This window comes from Panicum virgatum, chromosome 8N (assembly GCF_016808335.1).
Source record: "Panicum virgatum strain AP13 chromosome 8N, P.virgatum_v5, whole genome shotgun sequence".
Classification (NCBI taxonomy): Eukaryota; Viridiplantae; Streptophyta; class Magnoliopsida; order Poales; family Poaceae; genus Panicum; species Panicum virgatum.
In genome coordinates this window covers 1,046,255-1,059,613 of record NC_053152.1, presented here as the reverse complement: position 1 = coordinate 1,059,613, position 13,359 = coordinate 1,046,255, and the positions used below count along the sequence as shown (strand labels likewise).

The 13,359-nt window shown below is 46.7% G+C and overlaps 1 protein-coding gene across 1 annotated transcript; it reads left to right on the top strand.

Annotated features, from left to right (window-relative positions):
• The first annotated feature begins 6,299 nt into the window (after positions 1-6,299).
• Positions 6,300-7,490, top strand: LOC120684386 (NDR1/HIN1-like protein 13). Its single transcript, XM_039966256.1, has one exon. It carries the CDS (start codon positions 6,433-6,435, stop codon positions 7,297-7,299), a length of 867 nt encoding a protein of 288 aa, XP_039822190.1. The 5' UTR covers positions 6,300-6,432; the 3' UTR covers positions 7,300-7,490.
• Positions 7,491-13,359: the final 5,869 nt, after the last annotated feature.

The following is a 13,359-nucleotide window of genomic DNA, read 5'->3' as shown; positions in this document are numbered from 1 at the left end:
GATTAACCATGTGTGCTCTAGAGAATTAAGCAAACCTAGTTTCTAGCTATCAATACAATTGGAGCTAAAATATTGAAAGTAAGGATGCAATTTTAGTAGCTTTTTTTAGCAAAATAACCCAGAGCCAAAGAGCTGTGCATGTCTAGATAATGGGCTAAGTATACCCATGGACGGGTAAGCCTTGCTGAGTATTAGAATACTCAGGGTTTGGTTGTAACCCTTCTAAGCAGTCTATCTTCCGGAAGACTTCGAGGGAATCGGTGCGTCCTGGAGTGGTCAGCCTCTTCCTCCAGGTTGGACGTTAGAGTGGGTTCTGTCTTCTCCGTGAAGTGAAGGCAGGTGAGCCTCACATCAGTGGGCAAGATGTGAAGTTCGTCTTTTGGTCATCGACGTTATTTATCGTACGGTATTTTGAAGCTTGTTTCAAACTGTTTGTAATTTCCGCTGCGTTTGAACTCTGTATTCGAAATGTAACTCTGGCTTGTAAAACTTTATTGTAAATTAATCTGGAGACTTTTATTTAACTCTGGTTGTAATTTAAGTTTAAAAACTTTTGTTGCTTGTAATCACCTGTGCTCGTCTTTTGGCGAGAGTTCCTGTGCAATCGATCCTAGTTAAAGCAGGCAGTCTGAGTGTACGAGTGAAGTGCAGTATCAGAGGTTTAAGTTAAGTGGTTAATTAGTGCACTTGATCAGTATTATTTGGACTGTTCTGTGACACTAACTAGGCTTCCGCTGCCACCGCCGCCGCGCCTCCCCCGATGAGATTGATCTCCGCCGGGAGCAGCGCCCTTGTAGGATGCCCGGCGGATCCTTCTGATCCGTTGTGCCTGTCATCGTCAAGCACAGCAAGGGGACCTACCTCGCCGCCAGGATTCGTCACCAGCGCCGCCATCTTCGTCTCCCCCACCGAGCGCCCCGTCAGCCACATGCCCCCATCTACTCCTCCAACGCCGTCGCCACCCCTGCCCTGAGCGCGACCTCGCTGCAATTTGCGTCGTCGCCACCCCTGTTCTGAGCGCGACTTGGCTGCACTTGCGCGAGTCCGTGGCTGCGGAGGAAAATCGTGAGGGCGCCACCGCCGCCGTCGCAAGATCGGGGGTGTCCGACAGTCGTGCGCTGCCTTCTCCTGTCGGTCTAGTCGCGCCGCCTGCGGCTGCGGATGGACCCGCCAGGGTGGCGGCTCGACTCCGATGCCATCGTCATCGTCGCCGGGCTCTGGTGGCGCACCTGCCTGGTACCCATGGTCCTCCTGCTGCTGTTTTTCTTTTCCGATCTAAGATCGGTTTGCGTCGTCCTGTCGTTCGTCGCCGCATCGTCGTCGACGCTCCCGAGAACGAGGTTGCTGTTGCGCGCCTTCACAGGCTACAGCATTGACGCTCGTGGTCAAGTCATCATCGCCGGTGTCGTCGCCCTTTCAGGCGGTGGCGCCATCCACTGCCGGTCCTCGTCAAGCTAGCACTCGATCCGAGTCCACGCCTACTGCCGTTTTCGCACGAACACCGCCGCCGATGTTGCTGAAGGAAGACCCTCATGTGCTTTTCAGCTGCCTGGTCTACCATCGCCATCCGCCGCTCACCGGCCTGCTGCTGTCCTCGGCCAAAAGCTGCTGATCTTGTGTACTCGGACCTGCGCCCTCCTCCACGGCTTTGACCACGTCCACCTCGACCTCGGCTACTTCGGCACTAAGGGGCTATCATCTGCATGAGCTACTCCAGTTGAAGCATCCGCAACGGCATTCCGACTGCGGGGGGATATCTCCATTGATCTCCAGTCTGTCTGTTCGTGTTCCTACCGCTACGACTGCGACTGCGGGGGTGTTAGAGTATATTAGGCAACTCCGGATATGGTTAGTTTAGGATTGATTGTAATCCCGAGATAACCTTCCTTATCTCTAGGAGAGACTACTTACCCTCCAAACCATGTACTCTATATATACCGCCCAAAGGGTTCAATGCAATACATCGACCACATTATACGCATCCTACTTTCCTACAAATACACAGCAGACTAGCCTTTGATTATTGGAGCTGTACTGTATGGAATTTCCTAATTAAAACTTGAACCTCACATAGCCTTTTGTCGTTCTACACAAACGAGTGCAGTTATAATTTTGGGAGATTCGTGAGTTTTTAAACTTGGCCCTAAAGTTAAAATGCCGAATGATAAGTACAGAGGTTTTGGGGGGCAAAAAAAAGGGGGGGGGGGGGGATACAGAGCCCGTCATGGCCTGGAAGGCTGGAAAGCACACGAATTTAATAGCATTCCCTCAAAGTTGCTCAAAAGACTTATCAAAATAAAATAAAATTAAAAAACTGGCTCACCGAGAAGTTGCTTCCAAATGGACTCAACACAAACATAAATGCGAAAGAGACATGAAGGAAAACACCAAGCACAATCTGCACTATGAAATTAGACAAGTATAAAAGACAAGGGAGAGATATACACGGAATGGAGGCAGAGTTGCGTAGTTAACTACAAGTAACAAGAAGATTGGGATGGATATGGACAAAGCAAAGGGGAAAAAATATTCAATCATCTACCTAAACCTATACTATACCTTTCTTTGCAGCAACAATTTCCCCACATTGCCAACTTAACCAATTCTTTATTTTCCTTGATGAGTCCCACCAACTACTTCTGAAAAAAAATTTAGAAAAAGGATTACGAATCCGGGCTATACATCCGTGGATGTACACAGCCAATTATTACAAGGTTTACAAAGAAAGAAGATCACAACTAGTCTCCAACTCAGACAAAGAAAATAGTTTTGCTTCCACCCTCCTTTTACTAGCTCCATAGCAATAATCTCTATGTTTCTGCTCATTTCAGAGAGTGCGTTCTTAGCGTGCTCGTCACGCTGCAGCTGCGCCCTAATCGAATAATCGAATAGCACCCTAATCTAATGGTTTTGTATGATGTGTCGGCTGACAAAGGTATAGTATATCTTATGATGCTTTCCCCCCTCTGACTAGCTTAGTGTTTTTTGCTCAGCAGGTCATGTTTGAAAACATACCCTTTTTCTAGTTTGGAGTTGGAACAGCAATATGAAATTCTGGTAAATTGTTTATATTGTGGATGTCACTTGCTGAATAGTACTATCTATCGGGTTAGTTACAGACATCATGTGACAGAACCGCCAAATTAAAACTCTAATTAAGCATAATGGTCGTCATTTGAACACATCGGGCGCATTAGCTTAATGGCTTAATTTGGCGATCCTTTCTCAACCCACGGCCCGATCGAAACAACACCGGTAGTCCCACGCGAAGGTGGGCACAGAAGGTACAAGTACGACCTAATACTTAAAAATACAGGAATGAAAATAATATGAAATACTTATTTTACAAGCCGAGTTCCAAATATACGTAAAGGTTACATAAACGAAATAATTTTTCAAAACATTGCAAGGGTAGCCAATATTCAAAAGAACAATTTCTATACCTAAACTTTACTCCACCCTATCCTGCCTGCACCCAACCGGTCAGACCGGTTCCTACAACCGGCCAGTCCGATTGCCACTACCTGATCCACACCACCGGTCAGACCGGTCACACTGACCGGTCAGACCGGTCCTCGCAAAACCGAGGGGTTGCACACACATAGCCCTCAAGGGTGCAACCCAACAACTCCCTAGCCTAGGGGTCTCGCTCCACCACTTCCCACCCATCTGCATCTCGGCGAATGAACTTGACATAGCAAGGTGGACCTAACTAACACGGCACGCAAAAGCCCCGTCGGACCCCACGCGCCAATCCTTCCCCTCTCCGCCTCGAACTACAGAACCGCCCCACCTACATATAGTCAGTCGAGCTCAATGTGAGACCTCCAAAAGTAAACATATGCATCACGTTTCTCCGCGGCTACTCGACTCGCCCTAAGGGGTGGTGATGAAGTTCTATACTTTCGAAGCGAGGCAGTACTAGGCTTACCAGTTTTGACTACCTCCTACTCCCGGCATGCGGTTAGTACAGTTCAATCCCCGATCAGCACTACCACAACGACCGGTCCTTAATCGACACAGACGGGGCTAAGACAACCAGGAACCCTGTCCTGCTGCCATACCTATACACCACCATCATTCCCCGTCCGGTCTCAAGTTTTCATCAATTCCACATTGCATTCCACAGCTCACTACTGAAGTACATAAATAATTAAACATCTCGCGAGTAACCGAAAATTACTAGACTTCTGAAATATCCTATATCTCGCGAGTGATAAGAAGTCACTCGGCTTCTACCGAGTCTTATTAAGCATGGCATCGCTAGCGACCCCTATATACTAGTATAAACTCAAGGTATCCTATGGATCATGCAACTAGGGTTCCAATTAACTCCTAAAACATAATGCACAAGCAATATATATATATATATATATATATATATATATATATATATATATATATATATATATATAGTGAATCATAAGTTGAACTAATAGGACATGCATCGGGGCTTGCCTTCGAGCTGCTGCTCGACACTGGGCTCAGCTGGGCCTTGGGCCGAGTGCTCACAATTCTCCTGCTGAACTTGCCCCCGCTTCTCCTGTGGCTCGGCGATCACCTCGTACACGGCTCCTTCGGCGGCGGTGTTTACACGTATGCATATAATATGAGAATGCATAAATGGGTTGCAACCTTAAAATAGCCGATGACTAGATGCAACTACTAGTAATTTACACAAAAATTGCACTTCCTGGCCCAAAACATTCCCCAAAAATCCGGAGTATCCGGACTAATACCCGGAGTATCCGGACTCCCAAGTCCGGAGTTTCCGGGACTATACCCGGAGTTTTCCCCGGAGTGTTCCAAATCCGGAGTATCCGGGCTTATACCCGAAGTATCCGGGTTTCCTATCATTCTCGCCCCTAAAACTGAAATCTCGATTTTTGGTAAAACCAACCTACAAAAATTGAAACCCTTCTAGACCCTAGCAGAGGGACTCACATGGAGATGATTGACCCAAAGGAAATCGCTTAAAACATCCGAGAACGATCACTCCCTTAAACCCTAGCTCGAGTACCTTGAGTAGGCTTCCCTTGCACCAAGAGCTTGAACTGAAGCCACCCCAAGGTGAAGCTCGTAGAAAGGATGATTCTCCACGCTGGTAGAAACTTCTTGGGCCTTGGAATGGATTTGTAAGGAAGGATTTGGAGTTTAGAGCTAAGGAGAGAGGGAGAGCTCGTGGGGGAGTGAGGAAGAGAGAAAAACTGATGTTTTACCGTTTGGAAACAGTAAAAAGACCCTAACACGTGATATATGATTTCAAATCCGGACTATCCGGAAGAATATCCGGAGTATCCGGGTAAATCCGGAATTTCCGGATTCAAACCCGGAGTATCCGGGTTCCTCTGGCTCCAGAATTTGAAATCGAGTTTTGAGTCGATTTGTGACTCGACTTGTAACCGAGAGAATTGGATCACTAGTTAGCTAGTTAAACCCAAATTTAACACTCGGGTGTTACACATCAATTCTGGATGCCTAGATTTATCGAAGAATAAACTGATAAAACCAGTAATACCGTGAAGGCTACAGGGCAACAACAGTGCCTGCCTTCTCATCTGGTGTGAATAGAAAAGATGCCTCCCAAATTGAATGAAAGCTGCACGCGTCAGCGTCGGCGACCAAAAACGCCGCTGTCGCGCGTAGCATATTATATAGCATATATTATGACATGCATTAGATGACCTTAAAGCTCAGTTAGTAAGGTAGCTAGAAAAAGATGCTGCTAATTCTATGTTGAAAAAATGGAATAATGTTAGAGCACCGCAAACTGAACTGCGGTGTGAAATACTCCAGGCTCCGGCACGCATTATTACAAGCAAAACAAAAACAGGGTTGAAAACGAGCATTACGAGATAGCAAGAGGAAGGTGCAGAAAGTAAACTGCAGAGCATGTTTCACAATAGACAAATAAACAAAGCTCTAGCAGAATTGTTTTTAGAGAAAAGAAAGAGGAGGAAGGGCAGTGTGCCTGTGTGTGGAACCTTGTGTTCTCTGACTCTGCCTTCGTCCTCGAGCCCCAAACTTCACTATAACGCATGATCATACCACAACAACTCCTGCCCCCAAAAAAAATAAAATTAAAAAAAAATACCATGGTGGCACCTGGTCTGGGGCTCAAGGAGAAGCAGACTGTTGTATTTTATAGCAGTGTCTTTTTTCTTGAACGATTTTTATAGCAGTGTCGCTGTCGTCAAGTATGAAGAGCGCGCGTGAGATGACCGTTTCCCTCGTGTCCCTTTCCTTTCGTCGTCTTCACCACTTCATCTCTCTGTCCATCACTCCAGCCGTCTCCATCAACGCAACGCGGCTTCGTCGCCCTCACGCATACATAAGCGCCAGTAGCCGTCTCTCCATTTCGTCGCCCAGCCCTCCATAGGCTCACTCAGTCAGCGAGACCTCTGCCTCAGCTCGCCTCCTCTCCAATTCTCCATGGCCGACCGCGTCCACCCTGTGCCGCCGCCTCCGTCTCGCCTCCCCGCCGATCAATCACCCGCCGACGCCGAAGCCCCCGCCACTGTTGCCGGCGCGGCGCCCACGGAGACCACGCCGCTGCAGTACCCGTCCTTCAACAGCCCGCCGTCGCCGCCGCCCGGCACCTACATCATCCACGTGCCCAAGGACCAGGTCCTCCGCGTCCCGCCCCCGGACCGCGCGCGCCGCTACAAGAAGCTCGCCGCGCGCCCGGCCCGCCGCCGCCTCCTCCGCCGCGCCTGCTGCTGCTCCTGCGCCGCGCTCCTCCTCCTTCTCTTCCTCGCCGCGGCCTTCGCCGGCGCCGTCTACCTCGTCTTCCGCCCCCGCGCGCCCACCTTCTCCGTCGCCTCCCTCTCCATCCGCGGCCTCGGGGCCGCCCTGCCGTCCTCCGCCGCGCTCTCCCCCGAGATCGACGCCGCCGTGCGCGCGGACAACGGCGCCAACAGGAAGGTCGGCGTCGACTACCGCGGCGGCGGGAGCGTCACGGTCTCCTACGCCGGGCAGCGGCTTGCCGCGGGACCGTGGCCCGCGTTCCGGCAGGCGCCGCGGAACGTGACGGTGTTCGCGGCGGCGATGAGGGGCCAGGGCGTGCGGCTGACGGAGGAGCAGGCGAGGCGGCTCGCCGCGGAGCGGGCCGCGGGCGCCGTGACGCTGGCGGTGGAGGCGAGGGTGCCCGTGCGGCTGCGCTTCGGGAAGGTGCTGCGGACGTGGACGGTGGACGTGAAGGCGCGGTGCGACGTGGCCGTGGACAGGCTGGAGGGGGACGCGGCGGCGGTGAACAGGGGGTGCAGGGTGAAGGTCAGGCCGCTCTGGTGGTGGTGGTGATCGCCGCCGCCGCCGCCGCCGGCGCTCCTGTCCACATGCATAGTTAATGCCGTCTAATTAATACAAACGGCTAGTGATTAATTACTCAACGGTGTACTATTGTAAGAGAGAGATTACTAGTAGACGGGTTGCCTGTGGAGTAAATTATTTCAAAACAAAATTCTAGAGAAATTTTTTGGGGTGTGGGTGTATATATATGTGTACAATACTATATACTATTGGGAGATGATGTGAGGGAGTTATTCAGTACAAGTACAGAATGCTCACTGGGTTGCATCATCACATGTTAATGATGAAATAAAGAAAGGTGAACATATTATTTTGTAATACTAGCCTATCAACCCGTGCTCCCGCACGGGCTAATTAGAATTATTTTAAAAATAAATCATACAACTAATAACTATAATTATCTATCTCACGCATTTGCATCTATTAAATATTCTAACAAATACTATAAAATATATATTTATTATAATACAGTTGCAATAGATTTGATTTTACACCACACCTCCATGTGTATTTGATATATATAGTTAATTGAACTATTTATTTATGAATTAGTGTTCTTATCTCTTCATCGCACATGAATACACTATAACAATTATCGTGGGTAGTAATTTTATATAAACAATAATATAATATGATAGAAATAGTAATTTAAAATTTTATATTAATATACTTTAATACTTTATTATAATTATATAATTTAGATTCAGATTTAGGGGTTACTATACTTTAACTTTTAATAATGATATAATTGTATAATTTATATACAAATTTAGGGACCATTTTGCATTATTGTTTTAATGGAATGTGTGGGTAATTTACACGAAGATTAGGGGGTTACTTTAGATTTTTTTTTTTATAATAGCAAATGTGTGTAATTTAGATACATGTTTAGGTAGTGTATTTTTATAATGGCAGATGTGGATAATTCATTAGAAAAGATAACAGATCCAATGATTATTATGATTAGAGTATTCAGATGGATGACTAGATGTTTTTTTATTTTTGTGAGAATTTCTAGAACATCTCGATTTTTATAGAGTGTCCACCTAGAATTCTAGATGGCAGGCCTGAAATGAGCCTCCAATTAGTAATAGTAAGATGTTGAGTACATGCATGTTATTCGGTACATGTTGACAAGTGTACTGATGATCACGAAAGGAACGTATAGTGGTGGAGCGGCTGGTTTGACTTTGTCCATGCATGGTGGTGTGCTGTGTCGCATTAGCAGGCACAGTAATTTAGCAACATGGGCTTGTCCTGATGCTTGATTTCCTCTACTTGATCGGAGTCTTAGAGAAGGGCCGGGATTTAGCACAATATAATAACATAATATGTCTGTATAGGATATGTAATGAGATGGGCCAGCTGGGAAGGGAGGCATATATATATGTGTACGTATGTTGACGTATATATATGTATATATATATGTTGTATTCTTAAATTAAGATACATGAGTTCCCCCTCATTACAACCAATAACGTGATTTGATAGGAGTTGATACATATGGCCGCATATGAGCCTCCATGAGCTACACTCATCTTGATTAACCAGATCAGCGTAGCACATGGAGGGATACCAATATAGGTGGCCATAGGTTCTTTTTCCTTTTTGATAGTGTTGAGTTGTCTCTTAATTTCTTTCCAAAAAGCACATATAGCGTACCATGAGGCCTCGATTGTATGTTCTATGCTGCAGTAGTCTGTGTCTTAACTGTTAAGGTTCAGCTCGGCCAGGGATCAGATGGCTGAGTCTCGGACTCTCGGGTGGCGCAGGTTGTGTGGCCCGGAGTGATGCGTGATCATCATCTTGGATTCTTGGTACCAATGCGATAGCTCCATTCCAAAGCACAGAGACAGTTACAGACATTAACACTTTGGGACCGAGTCAGGGCCCTTCTCACCTCCTACGAGTCGTTCGGCGGAAAACTGTTTCTGAGTGGGGGTCCAGATAGACTGATCAAAAAAACGGTTTCATTTCGATTCTCCAATTTCTCTGAATTTTACAAAGAAACGGCTAATGTGGATTCTTTTAGAACACATAAGGACTTTATCAGATTCGAACGGATTAGAACAGGATCAGGCATAGCACGGTGTAATTTGGTCAGCTTCACCAAAATCTTTGCTCTGACCAAGGTAAAGCTTGGCCTTGATGATCAGGGAGTTGAGAAACCAGTCGTTTCCAGGGTCGGAGCCAAGAAGTTGTTTTTTTCATTATTAGGGGGGGCCAACCATGCTAATTTATATAAAAATTTAATCTTTAACACATGCATGGATAATTAAATGTAGTTGGAAAAATTAACTAATTGCACAGTTTAACTGATTAGAATGAGAAGAAACTTTTAAGTCTAATTAATCCATGATTGAACATTAATTATTAAATAACAACGAAATGTGCTACAGTATCCAAATGCAAACTTTTTCACCAACTAAACACCCCCAAGTCTTGATAATGCCTTAGCGTCTTAACAGGTGGAATATAGGAACAAGCAATGAAAATATCAAAATAACATGCTTGAAACCAACTTCAACATGCTTCAGTGCTCAGATAGGTTCTCCACTTCCAAACCAGTAAAATGTACCCGTCTAGCTAGATTGATACACTGTCAGATAAATAATCTCTAGAAGTTTCTAACACCATCATCTTAAGGCCTGCCAGCACTAGAAGCTGCAGCATTGCCGCTTCAAAATAACCATCTACTACCATCACAAACCATCTTCCATATGTACAGACAAAAGAGAGAGCCTGCCAATCTCACTACCTATCATTCATTAGACAGCATCATCACTTCTTCCTTCTTTTGGAAGTCCTGGTTGCCTGCGAAGCTCCTGCAGAAGACGCCTCTTGAGCAGCCTCAACGGCTTCAGCTTTAACGCTTCTAAGGGTCCTACTCCTAGGCACTACCGTTGAGGGGCCTGCGTTTTTATTTTCTTCCACCAGCTCAGCTTTGACTTGCTTGCGCCTCTTCCTTGACGAATGGTTAGCTGAAGGGCTGTCATGACTGATAGAGTTGGTGATGCTGAAACTAAAGAGAGAGCTAATGTTACAAGGCCAACCAGGAAGCACCAGCCCAACAAGAAGTTCTTCGGCCCGGACTGGCGGCCCAAGTAGACGCCGGCCCACTCCCTTGCTCAGGAGACGCGATGTACAAAAGAGAGTGCTCCGTGGAGAAGGGGTAAGGAAGGAGAAGTAGAACTGAAAGGCCGGCTGCGTCCGGAGGCGGCGGCGATCTGCGGATCCCGTCTGTATCCCACCATTTCCCGGCGAGCTGACCGTGTTCTGTGTCACGCTACTAAACTACTTCCTATAATCGAGTCCCCATACTACCTAGATCACTAGTTTGTGACAAATTGGCATCAGAGCCAGTGATCTCCGCGTAGCGGAGGTCATTCCGCTCCCCGACTTCATCGACAAGATCCGGCGACCCTGGCGGAGGTTCCCGACTATCTCCTACGGCCACAGTACCAGACGCGCGAGCAGAAGAAGTTGGCGGCCATGGATCAGAACATAGCTGATCTCACGGCGGTGCTGAAGGACATGCAGAGGGATCGGGTGGAGGACCGCAAGACTTTCGACTCGCTTCGTCGTGCTCTTGAGGCGAACACGGAAGCCGTGAAGGATTTCGTGTCCTGGAAGCCCCAAGTCGACGCCAAGGTGGATGATCTGAAGAATCACTTGCAAGGTTTGCGAGATCAGGTAGATCGGCTGTGTCTCAAGACAGAAGAGTTCGTCAACCCCGCCTACAAGCATTTTGATGAAGAGCACATCGATCTCACAAAGCCGGCGGCCGCTCATCTGGTCGGAACCTCTCCGGAGACGGCTTCAGGGCCTGATGGCCACCGCGATGCACGCGATCACCGGGGAATTGGCCGAGGTGTGGTCACCACCTATGTGCCTTCCCGGGTCACAGGTGTGAACCCGATCACCCCTATACCTTTTTCCCTTGTTGGTACTGAAAGCCCAGAATCGCCTAGCAGTAACCAGAATTGGAGTGCGCTTTTACCTCAGCTTAGCTTCCCTACTTTTGAATTGTAGTAATCCTAAGATCTGGAAGAAAAGGTGTGAGAACTTCTTTGATATCTATTCGGTTCCTGCTTCCATGTGGGTTAAGCTTTCCACCATGTACTTTTCTGGTTCAGCAGCCTTTTGGTTGCGAGCCATGGAGACCAAATTTGTTTCTACTAGTTGGGATGATCTTTGTCAGGCCGTGTGTGATCGCTTTGAACGCGAACAGCACAATCAACTTATTAGGCATTTTTTCCATGTCGAACAAACTGGTAGTGTAACAGAATATGTAGAGCAATTTGACTGCCTTGTTCACCAGCTGTTAGCTCATGATCCTACCATGCGTCCTGCTATGATAACCAATAGGTTCATTGATGGTCTTAGGGACGAAGTTCGAGCTATAGTTCTTTTACATCGGCCTGTCGATTTGGATACTGCGTGTTCCCTTGCATTGTTGCAGGAAGAAGTTGCTGGGGATTCTTCTAGAAGAGAAGTAAAGAAAACTGAGTTTCTACCTCAGATCAAGAATGTTGGGAAGTCAGTACCTATCACCAATCCTACGAATTCCAGCTCTCCTGCTTCTTCTGATAGTAGAAGAGTTAATGATCATTCGAGGACTCCCAACAATTTATCTTCAGACAGTAAAATGTATGCCCTGATGGCTTACAGGAAGGCTAAGGGCTTGTGTTATAAATGTGGCATGAAATGGAACCCCAGTCACAAGTGTGCTGCTTCTGTACCCTTGCATGTAGTGGAGGAACTCTGGCAATTGGTGCATGATTCTGAAGATGAAAACCCTCTGTCTCTCAAGAATACTATTTCAGACTCAGAAGAGGATCTCTGTGCTATTTCACTAGCTGCAGTCAATGGTGTGGAAGCACCCAAAACTGTCAGGTTTCTGGGCAGAATATCTAATTGTCAGGTGATTATTCTTGCTGACTCTGGCAGCTCAAGTAGTTTCATCAGTGAATCTGTGGCTACTCAATTCTCAGACTGGCAGAGATTGTCCTTGCCTATTCAAGTGAGGGTTGCTAATGGTACCATTCTTACTTGTACTCATGAACTTCTCAGTTGTCCTATAGTGATCAATGGGCACAAATTTGCTATTACCTTGAAAATCCTTCCCCTCCACTGTTATGATGTCATTCTTGGAATGGACTGGCTAGAAATGCATAGCCCCATGGAAATTCACTGGAAACACAAGTGGATGTCATTTCTTCATCAGACTGTTAAAATCACTTTGCAAGGAGTCCAACCTGACTTAACCAGCTGCCACCCCATTTCTTCTTCTGATGTGACAGCCTTGCAAAAGAAGGATGACTTGTGGTGCATTCTCCAACTTTATTCCATCCACCAAGAGGATAGTACTTTGAATTTGCCACCTGAGATATCTGAATTGGTCACCAAGTTTTCTGAACTCTTTGAGAAATCTACAGGTCTGCCACCCAAGAGACCTTATGACCATTCTGTTCAATTGGTTGCTGGTGCACAACCTTTCAGGCTGAGACCCTATAGATACAATCCTGCACAAAAAGATGAGATAGAGAGACAGGTACATGAATTGCTACAGAATGGGATGATTCAAGCTAGTGTTTCCCCTTTTGCTTCTCCAGTTTTGCTTGTCAAGAAGAAAACCGGGGATTGGAGACTTTGTGTTGATTACAGACGGCTCAATGCCTTGACCATCAAAGATAAATTTCCATTACCAGTCATTGATGAATTTATGGATGAGTTGGCTGGTTCCAAATGGTTCACTTCCCTCGATATGAGGTCTGGATTCCACCAAATCAGGATGAAGGAGGCTGACCAATACAAAACAGCATTTCAAACCCATCATGGACATTTTGAATATAAGGTAATGCCTTATGGGGTTACTGGTGGGCCTGCTACCTTTCAGAGAGTGATGAATTGGGTACTAGCTCCTCTTCTCAGAGTTTGTGTTATTGTCTTTATTGATGACATCCTAGTGTATAGTAAAACATGGGAACAACACTTAGAACATGTGGCTGCAGTGTTTCAACTGTTACATGAGCACCAGTTTAAAATCAA

Bases quoted from the DNA above. Each gene is read 5' to 3' on its own strand.
- LOC120684386 (XM_039966256.1), top strand. From the start codon at position 6,433: ATGGCCGACCGCGTCCACCCTGTGCCGCCGCCTCCGTCTCGCCTCCCC.